The 25,623-nt window shown below is 37.4% G+C and overlaps 1 protein-coding gene across 4 annotated transcripts in view; it reads left to right on the top strand.

Annotated features, from left to right (window-relative positions):
* The window catches only part of EPB41L4A (erythrocyte membrane protein band 4.1 like 4A), a 244,559-nt gene that overhangs the window by 215,003 nt on the left and 3,933 nt on the right, over positions 1 to 25,623 (top strand). For 2 of the 4 annotated variants that reach the window (XM_058538475.1, XM_058538466.1), the window contains 5 exons: positions 6,768 to 6,887; positions 21,561 to 21,608; positions 22,216 to 22,284; positions 23,346 to 23,456; positions 24,815 to 24,896. In XM_058538475.1, coding sequence (XP_058394458.1) covers positions 6,768 to 6,887; positions 21,561 to 21,608; positions 22,216 to 22,284; positions 23,346 to 23,456; positions 24,815 to 24,896 — 430 coding nt within the window. The remainder of the gene's footprint in view (positions 1 to 6,767; positions 6,888 to 21,560; positions 21,609 to 22,215; positions 22,285 to 23,345; positions 23,457 to 24,814; positions 24,897 to 25,623) is intronic. The other 2 variants (XM_058538493.1, XM_058538485.1) reach the window with 2 other exon arrangements.

Below are 25,623 nucleotides of genomic sequence, written 5' to 3'. Positions count from 1 at the left end.
TCCGTTCTCTCACTTTCCCTATCTTTATATATTTGGTTATTTTTAGACCAGGTATTCTGATCCTCTGATTAATAGGTAGGTTTTAGGGGTCTCGTAGCCCCATGACATTGTCTGTAAAGTTCTGTATGTTTCAAAGTGTACATTTTTATGGTGATCGGGTCTGTAGCTTTTATCAGATTCTTAAGGGGGTGACTGTGTGACCCCCAAAAAGTTATGAAGTGATCATTATGATCTAAATAGTGAAAGAGAGATTGATATTGGGAAATGAAATTGGTATTTCAATTTACTGGTAGGATTAAAAACTAAAATGCTTAAATTTTCTTTAGAGATTACTCTGCTATACTGATTTGTGAAATAATTGGTTCAATTAAATTCATCAAACTGGGAAACTACCAAGTACAAGGCAGTATGAAGTTAATGATCTATGTGAATATTAGATTGTATTAGTTTTTACTGGTTATAATTTTGAATCTTGTACCTGAGATCAGAAGAGTCAGCTAGCTGGTGTCTCAGGGTTTGAGCCTCTGGGCCGTGCTCTGGACTTGTTCAGGGTGTGTGTTGAAGGAGGACCTAGGAAGTACACTTATCAGAGTGAACCTTTCACAAACCAGCTTTCCCTGAAAATACTTTGAGCTTAATAGAAAATATCCTTCACATTCAAAGAAACTGGTCTGCAAAGTATCCTTTGTGCTGGTCGAGAAAATCAGCAGTCCTTTGAGCATCACTGGGGAGAAGCTGTGAATTACTCAGTCATTAGCTTTGATGTGTCACTAGGCTTTTAGGATTTTGAAGTGAGAGATTTGGAGGGGTGAGAGTCAGGGACTCAGAAGTAGTGTGGTGTTTTTTGTATAAGCATAAAAGTGGAAGTAACTTGGGAGCCTGGTGAGGATTAAAAGTGTAAGAGATGAGAAAAGCTTGGGGTAAGAGCAGGCCTAGAATGAATTGGCAACAGGGGACCATTTGGACCTTTCCTTAATTTTATTCTGGGACGTTTGCATCATAAACACATGAGTTATGTACGTAGGCTGTGTGTCTGCACATGTGTGTGTGCACGTGGGCGCAATAGAGCACAGAACAAAGAATTAGGGAGCCTGTGTTGTGAATTTGGCTCTGCGTTGAAGAGCTCTGTGGCTAGCAGCTGGTTACTTTATCCTCTGAATCTTAGTTTTCTCACATGCAAAGTGGAATGACACCTGCCCTGCCCACCTCACAGGGGTTTGTAAAGATCCAGGAGATAATGAATGTGCTTTGAAGAGTAGAAAGTGCCCTGCACAGGCAGGTGCTATTAGACTAATGAGAACGGTCAGACCGCTCAGTGTTGTCTGAAGTCCCTGTTGTATCTGTAAAACAGGGCCCTGCTCCCTGTGACAAAAAAGAAATCAGTGTTTCTAACATTAATTTGTTCTGCCACAAATGTTGTTCGAGTTTCTTCCTGCCTTTTAGAATCTGTATCTGAATAATGGATTGAGATGGTTTTAAATATTTTAAATATGTTCCACAAGGTCTTTTATAGTATTTTTCTAAGAAAGAAGAAGAAACTGTTCTCTGTGGCACTGCAGCTAACAGAGACGATACATCTGAGTAGGACAAATCTAGAAGATAATGATTTTGGTACAGTTTTGTTGTGTTAGAGTGGTAAAAAGAAAAACAAAACAGAACAAAACATTATTGTCCCTGTGCCCGGGGGGAAAAAAACATGTTTTGGATGATAGCAAACTTAAACCAGTGGGCATTTCTTCTCCATCGCCTGAAAATAGGTAACTGTTTCCTTGCAAGCATTCCCTACTGCCCTGTCTCTGATTCAGGCAGGGCTGCAAACAAGATAAGAATTGTGGGTATGGAGAGGGCAGTCCGTACGAAGCCAATGGAAACAGACAGTGTTCACCAGGCTACAGATTGCAAGGGCTTCTGATTTCCACTTTAGTAAGTCCTATCAAGAGTTAGACATTTGATATGGATGATTTAGGGCTTCCAGAGCATAATCAGTGTTGACAGAGATGACTGTGGAAGTGCAAAGCCACAGCAGCTGAGGAATGCTGTCAGATTAGTGAGTAAGAGCAAAGCAGGTTGAAAATTATGAAAATAGAAGGAGAGTTGGAAAGGGAAATCGCACCAAAGGTAGCCCATTTTAGTAGGGAGGGCATAAGAAGTAAGTGGAAGAGACAGAAGCACCTTAAAGAGCAAATAAGAATAATTTGTTGATGGTGGGGGAAGGTGGGAAAAGCAAATGAATCTTTTGCTCGCTGGTCTTCGGGGAGTACATGGACAGATGCCTGAAACCAACATAAATTTCCCTGGGGAAGAGAAACTACTGAAAAGAAAACGAAGATTGGTTTCTAGCAGGTGATCCAAAAATGAGTGTGGTTGATGAGAAACACGAGTCCACAGTCAGTTGGGACGTGCAGATTTAATATTAGCAATGGAGTAGCTATATGAAATAATTGTCTGGAAAGTTGTGCTATAGCTGAAGAGTAGAGGTTTGTTTCAACATGTCTGACTGGCTTGGAAATAAAACACAAATAGAGAAATACAGAGTTTTAAAGCTGGAGAGGATCTTTGCAATAATTTGGTAGATGAAGAGACTGAGACCTGACCAAAGAAGATGAGTGTTTGCCCAGGGTCTCTGAGTCAGATGACAGCAGAGGTGGGACTGGGCAGAACTCAGAAGCAGTGTGTATTCTTGGATCATTCAAGTTTCTTTATACTCTTGCTCCATATGATTTCTGAGGTTCAGCATTAAACGTGGTCTTTATCTCAGTGAATGAGAAGTGAATTAAGAACTGATATAAAGGGAGGTCCTGTTAGGAGCAAAACTGCCCAGGTAAAGATAGAGGGCAAAGTAAAAATCACGAGGATTCATTTGGTAACGTGAAGGATTTTGCAGAAGAGGCAGAACTATAATCGGGAAGACAGGAAAGAAGAGACTAGGAAGTCATTATCTTCATTATTGTTGCCAAGCGGTTATACGGCATTTCGTCTTCAAAACCTTTGCAAACTTTGTGTCAAATGTGGTTAAAATCTAAATTGCATGGATAGTCTGGAAAAGTAGGGTGCTGAAGTTTGGTAAGACTTGGAAGAAATATATTAGAATTCTCCTACTCTGAACATCATTGAAATATGCTCTATTCTGAAGCAACCCTCTTCCTTATACATTAATTAAGAACCAAAAGCCTTGTTATGATAAGACTTCCTACCCTAAGTGTTAATTTTCCATAGTTGTGGATGAGGAAATAGACTAAAATATCATAAATGTACAGTTATTGCATCGAAGGGTATAGGAAAGAAACAGCATTTTTGAGGTTCACCTTTAAATGCAACATTTGAAAAGGAATACATCTTCAGTGTAAATTACAACAGACTCTTTTTTCCCCTTTGAGACTTTCATGACTATCTGTGATGTAAGAGCATATTTTGACTTTTTAAAAGGTACTATGTGGATCGAATGCTTGCAGTATTTTTATTCTTCATTATGTAAATCCCTACGTCAAAATTAAAATATAACAGGAAAGGAGCAAAAAGCAATGCTTGTATATCCGACGTCTAAGGATGAAGGAGACTTACACGGCAGAATCATTATAGGAGACGTCTTTTACATTTAAAGGTTTCTTTATTCACTCATGCATAAACAAAATAGTTAACTCCTGCCTCTTAAGGACTGAGTGTTACAATATTCTTGCTTCTGGGACTAGGATTTTTCCTTTCCATGTAGCACCTGTATTTTCTGGAGCAGTTCATTGATAGAAGAAATGACACTTCCATTCTTGTAATGAGGCACCATTAACCAGAGGCCTTTTGTAAGGGTGTAATTTCAAACTTCATTACAGACTAAGGCAGCCATATCACCCGTTACTCAGGAAAATGTGCTTCTGTTGTGACTCTCCAATGAGCCTTACATTTTTAATGCACCCTGTTGGAATATTTATGAATCAGTATCACCGGTAGAGGGCATCTGTCTTCAGAACATGTGGGTCACAAGGATATTAACTGACAGGGTTTCACTGCCCTCACTTTAGGCTTTTCGGTTAGAAAAATAAAAGTTAAAGGTACATGCCATAGTCTGAAATTCTTTCTGATTTAGCACTCATTACAGGAAATATGTGTGCTCAGGTCTCAGGAGTTTTAAGGTTTTATTATCAGGGTGAAGTCTGAGGATGAAGGTAACCAGCTAAATTCCACAGTAGAAGAGAATGAACATACGCTAACTGTGCTTCGTTTTAAATGTATATCCTCTGGGAAAAGTATGTTTGCCTAAGACAGGCCTCAGCCTTGCTGGTAGGCTTGACCTCTCAAAAATATTTAAAGATGCTGATTTCCTGATAAAAAATTTAAAATTGTGAAATTTAGTCTTGCCCATGGAGTGTGCAGCAATTTAGTGCAGAACTGAAGCTACAGTCTAAAACACTGCAGTGTTAGGAGTTAGGAGACCTGGGTTTCATGTCTGTCCCTGGGAAATGCGAGGTATGGGTTCCTGTGGGAGGGAAGATAGCTTCTTGCCAGGCTGACAGTTTACCATTGACTGTCTCTTCCTAACTCTGGATCCCTCTGTCCTGGGAGCGTCCAGGGGACCACTCCCCCACAGCAGGTCTGGTGGGTTACTGCCTGTCACGTGATACATAGAATGGCTCAGAGTTGTAGGTTCTGGCTATGAAAATACATGTATGTATGTACGTGTGTGTACACACGCACGCACATATACACAGGCTACGTGGCATTTTCAAATGGGAATGTTTGTTTCAAAGAATTTAATTGTGATCTCAGGTAGTATACCTTCTCATATTTTTCTTCAGGTATTTCTAATAGGAAGATCCATAGCAGTATATGTTCAATTTTAGTTTCTTCTGTACATGCCATGAGAGAGGGAACTAAGTTCTTGAATCTGTGAGATGTACTATGACTGTATCCTGTTAATTTTCAAATAGCCTGTTAGAATTGAAAGCTTTAGCAAGGAAGTATACACAGTTCAAAGGCTTTATAGTGTGTTACAGATAATTTTTTGTGTGTGTGTGAGGAAGATTAGCCCTGAGCTAACAACTGTTGCCAATCCTCCTCTTGTTTGTTGAGGAAGATTGGCCCTGGGCTAACATCCATGCCCATCTTCCTCTACTTTATGTGGGACACCTGGCACAGTGTGGCTTGATGAGGGGTGCGTGGCTCTGTGCCTGGGATCCAAACCTGCGGATCCCAGGCCGCCTGGGCCTCCAGAAGTGGAGTGCGTGAACTTTAACCACTACACCACCAAGCCAGCCCCCAGATACTTTTTTATTTAACACAATTCCTCTTTAGAGAGATTTAAATAGTTTCTTCTATCAGGTACTATTGTTTTTTACGTGAATTTGCTTTACATTGTCTCTGGTTTAGTTGTATGTGAAATGAATATTTGTCACCCATCTACTGATTTGCATTTATAAGCAAATCCAGATATCCATCCGACAGTCTGTACTAAGTGCTGGAACAGGGCAACCAAAAGACATCTGTTCAGAGAGAGAAATGACTCCAAACTTGTCTGTTCTTTTCATTTTTGTTCTGAAGCAGTTATGCTCATGTAGTCAAAGTACTGGGATGCTTACCTTGCAATTCCGTGCCGCTCTTCCGCACCCTGGGAACGTCAGCATGTGAAATGAACACCATGGAACAGTTTCCTGAAGAACTCACATAAATTAAAAGTCAAATATTCAAATAACAAGTGTTTGATTTTTGCAAGGAATACTCATGGCTTTACAGCATCATTGCAGTGCATTCCAGACAATATTTACATATTAATTAAGCACTTACTTTAAGCACTTGCTTCCCCCATCTCTCCCTTGTTATTAGAAAGAGTGCATATGGCAGAAATCCAAAACTTCTGCAGCATGGCCCATGGATAGGTGTTTTAGGTCTGTATAGTATCTTAACTTTCAGGATTGGTTGTCAATACTTAAAATTGAAAGAGTTCACTTTAAAAGTCCAGATTTGTGGATTATCTTTAAAAAATGAGAGGATTTGGTAACACTGTCCTGTGGTCTCATATGGCAGGTGCCAGTACTCTGCAGTTCCCCCCACCCTGGATTTCCTTCATTTACATTCCTGCCTGGCCCCTGGCCACACTGAGTGTTCAACCCTCATTCCCTCTTCAGCACGTGATCGGCCATGAATCAGAATTGTGTGCACCTACTCCGCTGCTAATGTGTGATGTCACCATATTTAACTTTTTGTACTTCTAGTTTTCTGTCTTAAAAAATGGGAATTATGTCTGGCGCCTATTGTCCATGAAAACTTTGACAATTAGTGTGAATTTTTAAGAGCATTTCAAGGTAAAATTATTCATTGCAACTTTAAGTAGTACACTTAAAAAAATAATTTTGTTTCATGATTTAAGATGGGCTCTATAGCAGACACCAGTTTAGTCAAAACTTAAATATGTTTTCAGTGAGTTTTTGTTTAACACACGTCTTTTTCTTAGAAAATTTTAAGCCAAAGATAGAAGTCTGAAACTATGTGATATAATAAAATTTATGTATAAATGTTATAATATATACTTATGTGTGTGTGTGTGTATATATATATACACTTATCTACTTATGGATGTTTTAATCCAGTTAATACATTCTTAACTTTGAGTGATTGTAATAAAATTGCTTCTTCTTAAATAACTTTTCATTTCTTAATAACTTTTAAATAACTTATTTGATATCTTCTTAATAATTTTTACAAGCAAGTTTAGGATGAACCGAGAAACAAAGCACCATGTGTGTGGATATTAACTTCAGATGAATGGTCTTTCTTTCCAGAATACGGCAGGAGAATGATATGGTAGATTCAGCGCCTCAGTGGGAAGCCGTATTAAGGAGACAAAAGGAAAAAAACCAGGCAGACCCCAACAACAGACGATCCAGACACAGATCTCGCTCGTATGTGGCCTCTTTTTTGATTCAACAACACTGAGCTTGAAGTGGCATGCAGATTCTAGGGGACACTGGGCTGTCTCTTTGAGGTCTTCTGAAGTAATTTAGTTCGACCGTGATTATCCCATTGTTTGTTTGTCATATTTACCTTCTTATATTTGTGACATTCATTAACTATACTGAAGCTGTAGAAGTTAGAGCATAGCCAAAACAAAATGTCATAAACAACTAGGCTGTCAAAACCATGTTTTGTTTTGTTTTTAAACAAAAGCAATCATTCAACTGAGTCAGTGGGAATAGTCTTTGTTCTGGAGCTTTGAGTGTTGGTGAAATACCTGCCGCTTCTCTCAGTTTGAGCCTGCAGAATTCTCTGAAGTCTTATTCCAGATTAAACCAGATGTGAATATCTTTTCATCAAATTACCATTTGTGAGGAATAGTCAGTGAGTGATTGATTCATTACACCCCGATGTTGGGATTTCCTGCTCCTTCTGTTGCTAGGCAATCCCTTGTGTGAGCACAATTAGCCTATAACAATGAGATTGCTGGTCCCCCAGATTAATTTTCTTTTGGGCTGATTAAGTTTATACTTTTTTTTTTTTTTTAATGTGTACATCATCCAGGTTTAGACTCCCTACCCCACTTCCCAAAGCATACCTTTTTAGAATGATTGGGGACTAACTACCCATCCCTTTGTGATCCTGGATGGTTAGATGTCTGGTGTTGCTTACTCATGGAAGGAAGGAGTAGTGTCTTAGGGCACAAAAGGATGCTGAAGAGTGGACATAGAGACAAACTGTGGAGGGAGGTGAGGAAACCAGGCAGAAAGGTGCCAGCTCTGGTTAACAAAGGCCACAAGAGGACTCCGGAAGGTACACCCCAGAACCCTGTTTACCTCTAAGAGATGCTTCTCAGTCTTAGATGCTTACTTTGTAATTAGAAGTTAACCCAAAGTGTGTTTTTGTTTTTCTCAGTAATACATTATAATGAGTGATGTCTGTTTCTTTTGTAATAGAAAATTTGCAAGTAGTCACTAGACGGTCTATACCCATACAGATTTATTCATTTCTCTGTAATGTTTTTATTCTGGAACCTAATTAAAATGTTCAATCTAAAGCAGAAGTTAATGAAAAGATTCTTTTGTCTTGGCTGCCACCTCCCCCTAGCTCCATGAAAAAAGAGAGGTTTAGAGCTGGATGAATCAACACCTCATTGAAGACAGTTTAACCAAAAGGCAAGGAACCCCAAGATCAGGTCCAGCATGGTCCTGGGTAAATCTTCTGCCACATGCTTTTACCTTTCCATGTAGAATCTTCTTCTATGAGGGACTTGTAATACGCAAAGTTTGGTGACTTGGTATTACATCTTAAAAACAGCATTCAGTTTTTCTAATTATTTCTAAAGCACTTTAAATTCAATTAAATGCCAATAGTAAATAAAATTAGGAAAAATTCTATATATAAATTTTTACGAAGTCAAAAATATTACTTTTTTTTAATAGAATGATCTGAGATTCATTTAACAACCTAAGGAATAAACTTCTTTTTTTTTTAATGGAGGTAATTTGAGGTGAAATTACATACAGTGAAATGCTCTCGTTTTTGTGTACAAGTCAATGAATTTTGACAAATGTATATATTGTGTATCCATCACCCCAATCAAGATATAGAATAAAAAAAGTTCCCTCATGCTCTTTCTAACCAGTCCCCACCCCCCATAGACAACCACTGTTCTGATTTCTGTCACTATAGATTAGTTTTTGTCTCTTATGAAGCTTCATATAAATGTAATTATACAATAATACTCATTTCAAATCTGGCCTTCTTTCACTCAACATAATATTTTTGAGATTAATCCATATTATACGTATCAGTGCTTATTTAAAATTTTTGAGTAATAGTCCATTTTATGAATATACCACAATTAGTTTATCTGTTCTTCTCTTGATGGACATTTGGATTGTTTCCAGTTTTTGCTATTATGTTAAAAGCTGCTATAGACATTCTTTACAAGTGTATCTGTGGAATATGTTATCTTTTGCCTTGGGGTAAATACCTGGGAGTGGACTTGCTAGGTTTGAGGATAATTCTAACCATATTTAATTTTTTTTTTTTTTTTTTTAAAGATTTTATTTATTTATTTTTTCCCCCAAAGCCCCAGCAGATAGTTGTATGTCATAGCTGCACATCCCTCCAGTTGCTGTATGTGGGACGCGGCCTCAGCATGGCCGGAGAAGCGGTGCGTCGGTGCACGCCCGGGATCCGAACCCGGGCCGCCAGCAGCGGAGCGCGTGCACTTAACCGCTAAGCCACCGGGCCGGCCTCTAACCATATTTAATTTTATAAGAAACTACTAAAATGGTTTCCAAAGAGGTCATATCATTTTACATACCCACTAGCAATGTATGAGTGGTCTAGTTCTACCCCATTCTTTCCAATATTTGGTTTTGTCTGTTAATTTTAGCGAGTCTAGTAGACTTGAAGTGATATACCCTTGTGGTTTTAATTAGTATTTCCCTGATGACTAAGGATGTTAACCACATTTTCCAGTGCTTATTGGTTAGTCACGTTTTCATTTGTAAAGTGTCTGTTCAAGTGTTTGCCCATTTTTAATTTTTTTTTTTGTAGGGTTCTTTGTATATTCTGATATAAGTTCTTTTTCAGATATGTGTATTGTGAATACTTTGTTCCTGGCTGCGGTTTGCTTTTTCATGTTCTTAACATTGTGTTTTGATGAGCAGACACTTTAAATTTTAAAGAAGACGAGTATATCAATTTTTCATTTATAGTTTAGGCTTTGTTGCATCTTAAGGAATATTTGCCTGCCCCAAGGTCACGAAGATATTCTCAGATCTTTTTCTAGCAGCTTCATTGTTTTTGCTCTTATATTTAGGTCTGTGATCCATCTAGAATTAATGGGGTAGAGGTAGATACTGAGAAGTTTTTTCTAGGTATTTATCCTGTTATTCCAGTATCATTTGTTGAAATACCTTGGGGCCTTTGTTGAAAATCAATTGACTGCCTATATGTGGGTCAATTTTGTTGCACTGATCTATTTGTCTGTCTCTGAGCCACCATGTTGTCTTGGTTACTGTAGCTTTACAGTAGAACTTGAATCAGGAAATGTAAGTTCTCCAACTTTGTCCTTCTTTTGTTCAAAATTGTTTTAGCTATTTTAGGCTGTTTGCAGTTCTGTGTAAATTTTTGAATCAACTTGTTAGTCCCCTTCTTCTCCCCAAAAAGATGATAGGCTTTAGATTAGGATTATGTTGAATCTATGGATCAATTTTGAGAAAATTAATGTCTTTCCCATCTGTTTAAGTCTTTAACTTCTTTCAGCAATACTTCATAGTTTTCAGTACAGTTATTGCATTTATATTACTAAATTTAATACTAAATAGTTAATATTTTAATGATATTGAACTTTACTTTTTAAAATGTTATTTTGAATTATTTGCATATAGTAAAACTAGTTATTTTTTAAATATTGATATTGTATCTTGCCACCCTGCAACCTTGTTAAATTGACTTCTTAGCTCTAGAAGCTTTCTGTTTTTGAAATTTCTTAGAATTTTCTACATTTACAATCATATTGTTTGTGAAGAAAGACAGCTTCCCTTTATTTCTAATCTTTTTGGCTTTTATTTTTATTTCTTCCCTTATTGTACTGCCTAGATTCTCCAGTATAGTTTTGAATTACAATGTTGAATAGAAGTGGTTAAGAAAATAAACATCCTTGGCTTGTTCTCTTTCTTAGGGGGAAAGCATTCAATATGTCTTGTTAAGTGTGAAGCTGTCTGTAAGATTGAGGAAGATCCCTTCTATTCCTAGTTTGAGTTTATATCATGAATGAGTTTTGAATTTTGTTATAAGCTTCTTCTGCATCTATTGAGATAATTATATATGGGTTTGATTCTTTATTCTGTTAGTGGAGGAATTACATTGATTCAGTTTTGAATGATCTGTCCTTGCATTTCTGGAATAAACCACTCCTGGTCTGATGTATTATCCTTTTTTGTATATTGCTAGATTCTATTTGATATTATTTTATAAAGAGTTTTTTTTTTCTATGTTCATGAGAAATATTGGTCTATAATTTTCTTGTAGTGTCTTGTTAGGTTTTTGTAACGGTTATACTGCTTGCTTAAATAATTTGGAAAGTATTCCTTTTTCTTCTATTTTTTGAAAGAGTTAATGTAAAATTAGCATTATTCTTTCTTTAAATATTTGATATGATTCACCAGTGAAACCATCTCTGCCTGGGATTTTCTTTGTGGGAAGTTTTAATGGAGAAACTCAATTTTTTTAACAGATATTGGGCTATTCAGAATTTCTACTTGTTATGTGTAGGTTTAGGTAACGTGTTTTTAAAAGAATTTGTTCATTTTATCTAAGTTGTCAAATCTGTTAGCAAAAGTTTGTTCATAGTAATTCTGCAGTATCCTTTTAGCATCTGTTGTGATATCATCTCTTTGTTTCCTGATTTTGACAATTTGTGTGTTCTTTTAATTTTTTTCTTAATCTGTGTTTTCAGAGCAGCAACTTAGGGTTTTGTTGATTTTCTCTGTTATCTTTTGTCTACTTCATCGATTTCGATTCTTTGTTACTTCCTTCCTTCTACTTATTTTGTCTTCTATTTGTTCTTTTTTCATCTTCTTAAGGTGACACTGATTTTAAACCTTGCTTGTTTTTTATTATAAATATAAAGTTATGTTTCCCTCTAAGCCCTGCTTTAACTATATCTCACATGTTTTGATAAGCATTGTTTTCATTAGCATGCAGTTCAAAATGATTTTTAATTTTGCTTGTAATTTGTTTGACCATGGATTTTTTTAGTAGTGTGTCATCTAATTTCCAAATATTTGGGGATTTTCTAGATATCTCATTACTGTTTCTAATTTAATTCCATTGTGGTAAAAAAAAATTCTGTAAGGGGGCTTTGCCCGGTGGCACAGTGGTTAAGTTCACGTGCTCTGCTTTGGTGGTCCGGGGTTCGCAGGTTCGAATCCTGGGCATGAACCTGCGCACCGCTCATCAAGCCACGCTGTGGTGGCGTTCTATATACAAAATAGAGGAAGGTGGGCATGGATGTTAGCTCAGGGCTAATCTTTCTCGGCAAAAGGAGGAGGATTGGCAAGGATGTTAGCTCAGGGCCGATCTTCCTTACCAAAAAAAAAAAAAGTCTGTAAGAGTTAATCCTTTGAAATTTATTGAGACATGTTTTAAGATCTGGCATATGGTATTTAATGGTGAATGATCTGGTGGACCTGAAATGAATGAATATTCTCAGTCATTGGGTGTAGTCTATGAATGTTAAGTAGATCTAGTTAGCTGATAGTGTTGTTAAGATAGTTTATGTCTTTTCTGATTTCTTTGTCTACTTTTCAATCATTTACTGAGAGAGGGATGTTAAAATTTCCAACAATGATTGTGAATTTATCTGTTTCACCTTTTAGTTCTGTCAGTTTTTGCTTCACGATATTTTGAAGATCTGGTATTAGGTGCATACCTACTTGTGGGTTTGTTTTTTTTTTTTCCCTGATGAATTGAACTTTTTATCATTATGAAATGTCCTCTTTATGTTGATATAACTCTTTTCTCTATGTCTACTACACACACACGTGTGTGTGTGTGTGTGTGTGTATAGCCGTTACACCTTTCTCATGCTTACTGTTTGCATAGTATATCCTTTTAATCCTTCTACTTTAAGCCTGAATATGTCTATATTTATAGTCCATCTCTTGTAGACAGCATACAGTTGGTCTTTTTTTTTTTTAATCTAGTCTAACCATCTTTACCTTTTAAATTAAATATTTAGTGTATTTACAGTTAATGAAATTATTAATATTTTGGGGTTTAAGTCTACCATCTTGCTCTTTTTTTGTTTTTTGCTGGTTTGTTTCTCCTTTCCTACTGTAGTTTGTGTTAACTGAGTATTTTTTGGTGCTCCATTTTACTTTTTCTATTGATGTCTTACCTATACTTCTTTTTATTATTATTATTTTTAGTGGTTTCTCTATGGCTTACAGTTTGATTCTTTAATTTATCATAATCTGTTTAGGATTACTATCATAACATTTTACATAAAATTTAGAATCCTTGGGGGGCCAGCCCGGTGGCACAAGCGGTTAAGTGCGCGTGCTCCACTGCGGCGGCCCAGGGTTCGCTGGTTTGGATCCCGGGCACGCACCGATGCACTGCTTGGTAAGCCGTGCTGTGGCGGCGTCCCATATAAAGTGGAGAAAGATGGGCATGGATGTTAGCCCAGGGCCAGTATTCCTCAGCAAAAAAAGAGGAGGATTGGCAGATGTTAGCACAGGGCTGATCTCCTCACACACAAAAAAAAAATTTAGAAACCTTGGAAAAATATAGCTCCATTTATCCCCTTTCCTTGTCTTTTGTGCTATTGCCATATATTTTATTGTTGCATGTTAGTAGCCCTGCATTAGACTATTATTATCTTTGCTTAAACAGTAAGTTGTTTTTTAAAAAGAATCAAGGGAAGAGGAAAAAAATTTTATAGTTGATGTGGTAGGCAGAAAATCACCCCCTAAATATGTCCATGTATTAATCTCCATAACTTGTGAAGATTTTATATTAGATGGCAAAGGGAAATTAAGGTTGCAGGTAGAATTAAGATTGTTAATCATTTGACCTTCTGCCTGAGAGATTATCCTGAATTATCCAAGTGGGCTCAAAGTAATCACAAGGGTCCATAAAAGTAGAAAAGGGACAGAAGAGGAAGTCAGAGTGATTCATTTTGAGAACTCAACCTGCCATTGCTACCTTTGAAGTTAGAGGAAGGGGCCATGAGCCAGGGAACATGGGCAGACTGAAAGTTGGAAGAGGCAGGGAAAATATGTTTTCCCCTAGTGCTTCCAGAAAGGAATGCAGGCCTGTCAACACCTTGATTTAGGCCAGCCTTGTCAATACTTTGAAATCTTTGTCAGATTTCTGACCTACAGAATTGTAAGATAATAAATTTGTGTTGTTTTAAGCCACTAAATTTATGGTAATCTGTTAGAGCAGCAATAGAAAATTAATACAGCTACCCACATATTTACTGTTACCTGTGCTACGTTCCTTCCCCTAGATCCGATATTCCATTTTCCTTCCTTTAGCATTTTTTTGTCATACAGGTCTGCAGGTGATAACTTCTCTTAGTTTTATTTTATATGAAAATGTCTTTATTTTACCCTTTTTTGCAACAGATGTTTTTGCTAGCTATGGAATTCTTGGTTGGTAGTTTTTTCTTTCACACATTGACGAGATTGTTCTGTTGTCTTCTGATCTCTGTTGTTTCTAATAAGTCAGTCTTCATTCTCTAGGCATTGTATGGAATTTCTTTTTTCACTAGCTACTTTTATGATTCTTTTTCTTTATCTTTATTTTATTTAGTTTTTTAATTTTTTGTTTATTGCAGTAACATTGGTTTATAACATTGTATAAATTTCAGGTGTACATCATTATACTTCTATTTCTGCATAGATTACATCATGTTCATCACCCAAATACTAATTACAACCCATCACCACACACCTGTGCAGAATTATCCCTTTCACCCTCCTCCCTCCCCGCTTCCCCTCTGGTAACCACCAAGCCAATCTCTGTCTCTATGTGTTTGTCTATTGTTGTTATTATCTACTACTTAATGAAGGAAATCATACAGTATTTGACCTTTTCCCTCTGACTTATTTCACTTTGCATAATACCCTCAATGTCCATCCATGTTGTCACAAATGGCTGGATTTCATCGTTTCTTATGGCTGAGTAGTATTCCATTGTGTCTATATACCACATCATCTTTATCCATTCGTCCCTTGATTATCTTTAGTTTTTAGCTGTTTGACTATGGTGTGTCTAAGTGTGATTTTCTTTATATTTATTTTTTTTCCTGTAATTTGATGTTTTTCACCAAATTTGGGAAATTTTGGGCCATTATTTTACAAATTCTTTTTTCTAGCCCATGCTTTCTCTCCTTTTGAGCATCCAGTTATATGTATATTAAACCGTTTGATATTGTCCCCCAAGCAACTGAGGTTCTGTTCATTTTTTAAATCTTTTTTCTCTCTTTTTTCAATTTTAATCATTTCTGATGACCTGTTTTCAACTCTATGAACCTGCCCCTTTTCCCCCCCTCTATGGTCCAATCTGCTATTAAACCTACTCAGTGAACTTTGTACTTGCCTGTTCTATAATTTCAGTTTCTTTCTTTTTATACTTTCCATTTCTCTCCTGAGATTTCCCATCTATTCATTTATTATGTCCATATTTTTCTTTAAATTGTTGTACATATTTATAAAAGATGTTTTAAAGTCCTTGTTGGTTGATTCCTACCTCTGGGTCTTTCAAAATCTGTTTCTATTGACTACTTTTCTTTTTTTGTCTAGGTTATGGTTATATTTTCCTGCCTCTCTGCATGTACAGTAATTTTTCATTGTATGCTGGAAATTTTAGATGATATGTTGTAAGAGGTCTGAATTATGTTGTCTTCCTTTAAAGACTGTCAAATTTTGTTCTGGTAGGCAGCCAAATTACTGTTGGATTCTCTTGATGTTTTTTTTATGCTTGGTTTTGTGCTTTGATAGGGTGGGACTTTTTAGATTTTGTCATTAGCCTGGGATGTGTTCTTTACTTTAGACTCCATGCTTATTCCTAAAGCCTGGCCTTTCTCGGGTCTTATTTGAATGCACACAGTGCTCGGCCTGGCTTCTCTACTGTGACTGCAACAGAACTTGTTCTCCTACCACCTCACACTTGCTGTATCTCTGTTCAGCTCTCAGCCTTGCAGCAGCTTGCTCTGTTAGGCTCACAGAGTCTTCCCCTGCTTGTGTATAGATTTAGTGCAGTGAACGTACTCAGCCAACCTCTCAAGGAAAACCCTCCATGCAGACTTGTGGTGTCTCCAGAGCAACCCCCTTTTTTCTTTTATCCTGCACTATAAATTTCAGCCTCATCAACAGCCTCAAATTCTGATCTCTGCCTCCTCAGCCCTGTGTGACTGTTGCTTCTTGAGCTCTACCTCCCTGCACTACACTGGGAAAGTGCCCCCGAGCAGAAAACTGGAGCAGATGGGAGCTCACCTTGTGCCTCTCTTCTCTCCAAGATCACAAGCTTATGCTTTCTGTTGCCCAATGTCTGCAAAACAGTTGCTTAGTATATTCTGTTTTATGTTGTAGTTTTTGAGGATGGGAAAGTTTGTCTGATAGCTGTTACTCCATTGTGGCCAGAAGTGTACGTTCAGAAATACTCTTTTGAGGTAGAGAAATATCTTTAAATTGGATATTGTTTCTATCCGATCAACTGAAATCAGAAAAGAATCTGATGGTACTTTAAAGTCTTATTTAAACTTTCTTTTAAATCATATCTACATGATTAAAATACCAGATCAGATAGCACGTTGTCTCAGAACAATGCAGTTGTATGAGGACCCTGTGAAGAGTTTGATGTGTATCTTTTTGGAATTTGTTTTGAAAGCAAACCATAAAGAGATTTAGCAAATGTTTGTGATGACTTTGTAACTGAACTTGATTAACTATATAGATGATATGGCCAAAGTGCAGTTAAAAAAAATCTTAAGTGCAGGAAAAAAAAATCTATTTGAAGAGTACTTCATTCAGAAGTTGCTCTGGCTGTTTGGTAAAAAGCAGATTGAGAAAGAGTGAGAAAGGAAGCAGCAAGAGCAGTTAGAAAACTTCTGCACTGGTCCAGATGAGAGATGGTTTCAGCTCAGAATAGACAATGGAATGAAGAGAAGTGAATGAATACGCATTTTGGAAGTAGAGCTGACAGATGTGTAGTGTGAGAGGAATCTTGGATGAATTTTAGCTTTGGGGCTGATTGATGTGGGTAGCCGTGTTTTTATTGAGATGGGGAGAGGGTCAAGATTTTTGTTTCGTTAGGTTTGAGAAGCCAAGTAGGCAATCAAATGGAAATAAGTAGACAACTGGATAAAAGTGTTATAACTGTGCAAGGTAATGGGTTATTTTATAAAGGACAGACTGGGCTCTGTCTTTTATTTGAGCTATGACATTAAAAACCTGAGGTTTGTTGACAATTAAGAAAATATCTGTTGGGTGCTGTTGTCAGACCTCTGTCTGCATTCTAGGCCTCCCAATTTTAGTTTATTACCTAACCTCCACCAACTTCCATTGTCATCTCTACAGCACAGATAATACCATCCTCATGGGATTTTGCTGAACATTGTCAGATCGCATATGTCAAGTACTTACGATATCATCAATATTCACATTGCACTCACTATAATTAGTAAGTTCTCCAGGTCTCGGTTAATCTCTAGAAACACTACGAAGTATTTGATTTTTTTTTTTCTTGAGATGAGGAGGAGGTGAGAAGTGAAGAGAGTAGGATGGGATCAACTCATAAAAATTAGAATTTGGTCCTGTGAGAATTTAAGAACTACTAGGAACCAGTAGAGCATTTTTTTAAAAAGTGGAAACATGGCTAGAGCAGCATCTGAGGAAAGTAATTTAAATTGTTCTTCAGATATATTTAAAAGTATATTTGGCATATCAGATATGCAGTAAACCACTTTTCTCTCAATTTCTCCCATATTCTTGAATTGCTACTGCAGTGTCTATAAATTACCCCTATGGCAGTATCCACTGAGGGTCAGAATGTTATGATATATCATTTATACATGGTTCATTCATTCTGTTTCTTTAATCCCCAATGATAAGCTAGAAAATCATATTCATTATTCAATACCAGAGACATATAGTAGTATAAAATACACAACTCCTCTCTCCTAAGAAACGTTAAGCTGAAATATAATTGGATCTCATCTAGTAAAATGTTGAGAAGTATGTATAGTTCTATGTAGTACATTTTACAGCTGCATTGCCATGACGTTCCTGTTTACTTATCATTAGAAAAAAAAATTAGCTTTGATGAAACTGCTTTTCCATACAGGTGAACCTTTACTCATTGGGATATTTGAAAAAGTCATTGAAGCTAAAACAATAGTTCCCAGGTTCAACTTGTGTGCCTGAGAAGGCTCAGGCTCCCTCTGGTGGCGATAATGTCTTATTATTTTTATTGAAAAATATTGATAATGTGGAAGATGAGGTTGTCAGGGTGAAGTAATATTCCCAGTTAAACGCAAAACAGAAGTCTGATGCATTAGGTAAAGATTTAGCATGAAGCCCCTGGAAGTGACTCCCGAGCGATCTTCAGCAGCTAGGTTGCTGGGCTCCGTGGCTTCCTAAACCTTTTGTAATTCTGAGTTGGGGAGAAGGAAGGAGGGGAAGAATAAGACATCTCTGAATTATATCTATTCTGACCACTCAGGAACATGGTGAGGAATTACTGAGATATTTGTTAAGTGCTTTGAGTTCTTTAAATAAAGATGTTTTGTAAACTTACAGTTTCTTAGTAACATATTTTCAACTCTAAATTCCCTTTTAGAGCAGTAGTCAGTAGTAAGATCACAAAAACAATGTCAAATGCTGTCATACTTATTATTTTATTTTTTAGTATAATATAGTACACAAAATATAGTATACTATATACTATAGTATAATGTATACCATATATTGTAGTGTAGTATTTTCTAGATCATATAATTGGAGTGTTTGGGGGATATAGAAGAAGACAATATGCAATGATGGGGTTTAAACACCTTGTAGATGTATGAAGTGTTGTTCTTTAGGGTTTTGGAAGAAAGGAAAATGATTTCTAAATGATAGCTCATCAAACTAATTTCTCTGAAAAATGAATATTAATTTAAATTGGGCTCTTGGTATAAGCTGTGGATGAGGGATGCTTCTGAAAAATGTTGGACTAATATTGGACTGCATGTGTGTTTTTTATATACGTCCTACCTATGGACAACTCAAGATTTTATTTCCATAGGAACTTATTTGGAGAGTTCAAGTAAAACATCTGCATAATTAAAGGCCTTTTAATTAAGAAAAATGGCTGTTAAAATTCCACAGCTTTCTAAATCTACAAAATGATGTGGAGCTGCAGATCGTGAATTCATCCTAAATTATTGGTTAAATGTGTGCAGATGCAAGTATAAAAATAATACATTCCTCATTAGCATGCAGTCTGTGTTTACATGTGTTAAATCACAGGTGGTCTAGCAATTGGAGGAAATTAGCATTTTTTTTTAGCTTTGGAACTTTTCCCTGCCTTAAAGCTGTTTGAAACTGCTGGCCATTTCAGAACTCAGTTTAGTTAAACACATGACTATTAACGGTGTCATAGAATTCAAACATGTAGACTAAATTCCTGAATCTTTTAGGACCAATATTTATGGCTGGATGGACCGATGTTCTCATCCAGGTTAAGATAACATTTCTGTTAATTCTTCCGAGATGGGAATGAAAGGCATTTCCTGTGAAATTGCGACAACAGTAATTTTTTTAAAACATGAAAATACCCTTATGTTTTTTTTCTTTTCTGATAATTAAGGTAAGAAATTCTTTTGGCTAAAAAAAGAAAATCAGAAAAGATAGAAAAGTATAAATATGAAAATAAAATTACCTGCAATTCCAACACTCAGAAATATCCACCGTTACCAGTTTTTTATATATTGTTCATCTGTACCATCTCTCACCACTAGGCCTGGTATGGAGGTTGTGGGGGACATGTCCTCCTTGCCCTTCATTGCTTTTTCTCATTCTCTCTCCCTCTTTCCTCAAAGCACTCAGCTTTGAATCTCATGCCATCAAATTATCCCACTCCTTGTAGTTGTCATCAGCTGCACCCTTGGTCACTTCCTTCATTCTTTTAAGACTTACTTCCTGCCTCAATGTCATTCTCTCCAACACTGTTTCAATATCCACGTAAAAGATCTTTACGATAACTTGCCCTCTCAGTTCCTCCATCCAACCTTAGCTGCTTTACTTCCAGGTCATACCTTCCACCAGTGGTTTTCAATCTGGGGCAGTTTTGCCCCCAGAGGACATTTGGCAATGTCTAAAGACTTTTGGTTGTCACACTGGGGAGATGTTACTGGCATCTAGTGGGTAGAGGCCACAGGTGCTATTAATCATCCTACCGTGCAGTACCCTACAACACCAAACTATCTGACCCAAAATGTCAGTAGTGCTGAGCTTGAGAAACCCTGCTCTAACGAAGATAGTCTCTTGTACCTTCCTGAAACAGAATGATTATCAGTAGAATAGCTTCCTAACCTAGATATTATTTAATACTTTAGACTATTGGATGACTTTCTTTGAGAAATCAGATGCTAGAGTATAGTTACAACAGAACCATCTTTCTCTGGGAATGGAATAATAGCCTAGTGTTTTTTAATATTACCTCCTTCTCTGACAGTATCATTTAATGGGTTAACATGTTGTCTAGTGAATCAGACTAGCCAAATGTAGGAAAGGTAGATGCCAGGCAAGAAATCCTTCTAAAGAAGTGTTTCTTAAGATTTTTTTAAGCATACGATTTTATTCTTATAACAAAATCTACATTTAACAGTATCACATTGTATATGTCTGAGACCAAGGTTTCATCCCCTCCCCCTTATCTTCCATATTTTGACTCCTTTTGAGTTGATTAAAAGGTATCTACAGATTTTTTTTTTCTCCACAAGGGAAAAAACCACTTAGTCAATTCAATTGTTAGAAAGTGGCTTATTGTATTCTGTGGGCTCAGAAAGCTCTACCAGAATGCCTCAGTGGTGCCCTTATTAACTGAGAAAAATGAAAGCAATGATAATATCATTTGTTGAAAATGATGTTGAGCCCAGAAATGCTGATACAGAGTGTGAAGGTAAAATCCTACAGGTCAGAGTATACTGATGGCTTTGTTTAGCTCCAGGCCTTTTAATTGTTAGGGTTTGGGTCCTTTCTTTGGTACTTTATTAAACCTTAGTTCTCTTGAAAGGACTCATGAAAGCTTATCATTTTCTCATTAGGAAAAAAAAAAAGCATTCTGTGGCAACAATAGATTTCCAGTATTCATTGCTATTATGGGGAGTGTGAACACGTAAATGCTGACTTTGAATTTCTCATTCTAGGAAGTTAAAGATAGTGGTATAATTTATACTGAAGTAGTTCTTGGAGGAGAGGAGGTTTGTGGGGTCTATAGTCAGGGATGGAGAAGGGCATATAGAGGGTGACAGCATGAGCCACAGATAGGTCCAGCATTTGCGGGCCCATGCTTTGGCCTGGAAACGCAACATCAGATGGAACATGAAAGGTAGGTTGGTGGCACATAGTCTGCCAATCCGGACTGTCCTGCCATTTTCTTTTCCCTTGTGGTTGCTGCTTCTAGGTAGTCACAGATCATGTTGGGACTCTTTCATATTAATAAAATCAGGATGAGTTCTTTTGCCTTTACTTAGAAATAGCTAGAAGGACCAGAAACAGAAGCCCCAAATCATTCTTCATTGTAAATTCACCACTGGAGGGTGATTAGATTTGCCCCTGCAGTTCTAAGCTCTGTCATCAAATGAAGCCCTGGTTGTGGCTGGTTTTCGTGTGATTTTTCTTCAGTGGTGCTAGCAGATGGATTATCTGGTGTCCTTATACTAACCGTCCCACGTTAGCTCTCCCTGCCCAATCTTTTCTAGTTTGGTCTCAGCTGGCAAATAAGAACTTTGCAGTCTGGAAACAATGTTGTAGCTCTGCTGAAGTTAGCTATTAGATTGTTAGATGAAGCACGTTTGCAGAGATGAGTGTTGTTTTCTCTATTTATAGGAGAAGCCCCGATATCCAAGCAAAGGAAGAGTTATGGAAGCATATTCAGTGAGTACTGATATTTTTCCCTCATTGTTTTAAAACTTGTGTGGTTTTAAGGCATTTACAAGGAAGACCACTGACACCAAAAGGCAGCTTCAGGCGGAAGCCTGTCGAGTAGGCTTTGTTGCCATCACGATGCGGAATATGGCACTCACAGTGGGGAGGCTTTAGCATGCCCTCAGCCATCCACAGGCAGCTCTGATATCTGCTCTCCTAAGGCCATTTAGCCTTGCCTGTAAATGGGCCTCAGACTGGCCAATATTTTACAAATAAATACCAAGGAAAACAGATTCAGAAGAAAAAAAGACACCTACTACAGGGGAGAGAAGCAGATCTTTTGTAGGGAAATGGAGGATGGCTGGAGAGCCATCTACATTCTGGATATAGAAAAATTGGAAGAAGGTAGAAGAGCTAGAGAAAACATTTTCCTCCCGTTTTTCCTTGAGTACATTCTGGTTTTTTAATCTTTGTTCCTGGCTTATATTTCTATTAGTTTTACTAACACTGTGTTTTGGGACAGGATTGGAAAGGAAAAATTCACCTGCCAATTGTGAAAGGTATTAGTCTTTCTGCCAGCATCGCAACTTTAATCTCCTTGCTCTTTCCCTTCTAGAAAGGAACTTGTGGATCCATCTGGATTGTCAGAAGAACAATTAAAAGAGATTCCATACACTAAAATAGAGTGAGTATGTCTTTGAAAATCTTTTCACAGAAGCTTTATTAGTACTTAAAGTGAGTGATCCATTTTTGCTCTTCATTGGTGTTCCATGCAGTGCTTTAATTTGTCTTTACATTTTAACTAAAATTGAAACTAACTACAGGGAAAGAGGTAGAAAAGGGTGTATTAAAGCTAATTATTCTCATTCTGTACTATAATCACTATCATCTCCTATTAACTGCCTATTTGTATGTGGTAGGTACAAAGGGGGCTTTTGATGGTTAGTTTTAATTTAAAATATAAATTCTTTTTTTTTGAGATATTCATTGTTCGTAACAAAGTTTCTTTTTATTGATTATTTTGACACAAAGAGAATTCTGTTGGCCATAAAACCCTGTCCCATAAGCCCAATCCGATCCCTGTCCTAGAACTAGCACATTGAACGTGCTTCCTGAAAGCGGAACAGGATTCCCTAATCACCCTCAGGGCGGGAGGCAGCAGCAGATGAGTATTTACTCTGGTTTCCGCACTGCCGTAAGTGGTTGAGAGAGAGTGGGAGCCTGCTTCATTGCCTTACTTCCCTTCCGTAACCCATGCTTTCCCTCTCCAGTCAAATTGCAGGTTGGTGCACACCCTCCCCGCCTCCACCCCTCAGACCCTCATCTTTAGGCCAAAGAGTGAATTGTTAATGACAGGCTAGTTAGTAGCTAGGACAAGACCCATTTTTTCTGGTAGGAATACCATTTTGTCTGCACTGAAGATTTTTTTCTTCCACCCTTCTAGCGAGAACTCAACTATAGAGAATAATTTCCTAAATATTTGGTAGTTAAAAAATATACACATACACACATACATACAAATATTATAAAGAGTTTCATTTTCACGTAAGGTCAAGGAAGCAGTTTTCTATTGTTCACTTGTGAAGTTTAAGCCACTTGGGCTTTCTAAGCCCAGAGGGATCAAGTTCTTTTTAAAACTCTCAAAGTCATCATTCCTTTGTGGTTTCAATATTAAGGAAGAACTCCAAATCATCCTGTTCTGACTTTGGGTGTGTGTGTTTCCATGTTTTTTGGTTGCGTGTTCAGGACTCAAGGTGACCCAGTCCGCATCAGGCATTCTCATTCGCCGCGAAGTTACCGCCAGTATCGCAGGTCCCAGTGCTCAGATGGAGAGCGATCCGTTCTCTCGGAAGTGAAGTAAGCAGGCAAGCCTGAGTACATCATCACCCTCATGGCTCCAGAACAGCACAGTCCAGCAGAACTTTCTGTGATGATGGAAATGTTCTGTATCTGTGGCTGTTGAGTATTTGAAATGTGGCTAGTGTGACTGAGAAACTAAACTTGTAATTTTATTAATTTAAACTTGAATAGCCACATGTGGCTAGTGGCTACCATATTGGACAGTGCAGATCTGGACCTTACTTAGACTGAGTTATAGCACTTCCAAGCTATGCGCTGAGGCTTTTAGAAGAAAGGAAAAAAAACCATGAGCTATTGTATTGTGAATAATGCAGACAGATTTGACGGAAGTTGGCAGAAGAGTTTCTTTTGATCTGATGAAGAGTTTCTTTTTTGATGTCTTTTCCTTTGCTACAACAAATATCATATATTACAAGTTTGTTTCTTTGCATTATTTATTTTTTCTTTTGAGGAAAGCAATCATATCTCAGCTTGACATGATAGGTGCTATATTTTATTTATTTATTCATTCATTCATTCATTCATTTATTCATTGTGAGGAAGATCAGCCCTGAGCTAACATCCATGCCAATCCTCCTCTTTTTGCCAAGGAAGACTGGCCCTGGGCTAACGTCTGTGCCCATCTTCCTCTACTTTATATGGGGTGCCCCCACAGCATGGCCTGACAAGTGGTGCATCGGTGCGTGCCCAGGATCCCAGCCTGGGCCGCCAGCAGCGGAGTGTGTGCACCTAACTGCTACGCCATGGGGCCGGTCCCGGTGCTATATTTTAAATGGATATATTAATGAAATAGTTATGCATTCATACTACAGTCATGGAAATTCATGCATTTGGGATTGCTGGATAAGAATGTTAACCATTAAACTCTGAGTAAAGGCTCAAAACTTTGATAAACATTAATAAATTGGGAGATAGCCTAGCCCAGTGGAGAGAGGTATTAGGCCAGTTTTGTTTGTTTATTTTTTGTTTTGTTTATAAAATGTAGAGCATGGCTGTCTGTAGCTCCATAGGTTTATAAAAAAGAACAAATGGCCAATAAATGTTTCTCTAGAAACAAATCATAAGCCATTTATACAACGTGTCATAGTAAGAAAAGCACATAGGAACCATACGTATGTTTTATTCTTGGTTCTTCTATTTATTTGCTGTGATTTTGGGCAAATTACTTAACTGGTGTAACTTAATTTAATTCAGAAAACTTTATTAAATGCCTTTCTGTGTAAAGCACTGTGGTAGGCACTATAAGGAATACAAAGATATATAAAACATGCTTTCCACCCTATAGCCCTCTTCTAACTCAAGTTGTGATTCTGGGAACTGTCCCAGTCATTAATTCTAAAATTCACTCTCTGCAGTTCTAAAACAGATCTCGTACCTCCACTTCCCGTGACCCGTTCTTCAGATGCTCAGGGTTCTGGTGGCTCCACAGTTCATCAGGTTGGTAATAACAAACTGTTAAGAAGATATTGTACTGATGACAATTTTGAGAAGCACTTTTCTGAAATCTCTTTTGGGGAGGTAGAGTGATGAATCTTTAACTGCACTCTGAGATTCTGTATTTTAAAAGAACATGTACAAAACGTGGAAGAAGGAGGGAGGGGGTGCATGATCAAGACAAGGTACAGCCTGGGAAGAGTTATGTTAAGAGTGAGAGCTAGAGGCAGTGCAAGGTCTAAAATGAGCTGAGGCTTGGGGCAAAGCCAAGGATAACAAAGATTGTAACATTGTTTGGAGCCAGAATAAAGAAACAATGGCTTCACTAATTAAAAAAAATACTTTTAGATATTTTTTGAGCCATAGAAACAAGGAGAAAGTGGTAGACTCACAGGGGCAGGTGTTCTATTGTTAACTGATGGTAGACAGGAGAATTACTCAAGTCCTATTTTATTTCTGTCTTCTCCATCAAAGAGAATTACTTTCACTCTGGAAATGTTTAAAAAATGTGGTTAAAAGGGAATTTAAGGACATAGCAAAGCATCTAGCGGCCTTAACAAATTCATTGTAACACTCAGCTGAATTAGATACATGAAGGGAGCACCAGAGCAATATATTTCAGCAAGGTATTTGACACCATCTCTCATGGTATATTTTTTAGTAAGATAGAAAGAAATGTAGGCTGTATAAGATTGTTGGATAGATTTACCTCTGGTTAAATAACCACTCT

Source organism: Diceros bicornis, chromosome 1 (genome assembly GCF_020826845.1).
Source record: "Diceros bicornis minor isolate mBicDic1 chromosome 1, mDicBic1.mat.cur, whole genome shotgun sequence".
NCBI classification, from domain to species: Eukaryota; Metazoa; Chordata; class Mammalia; order Perissodactyla; family Rhinocerotidae; genus Diceros; species Diceros bicornis.
Note: the sequence above shows the minus strand (reverse complement) of the source record. Positions and strands in the feature narration are given on the sequence as shown.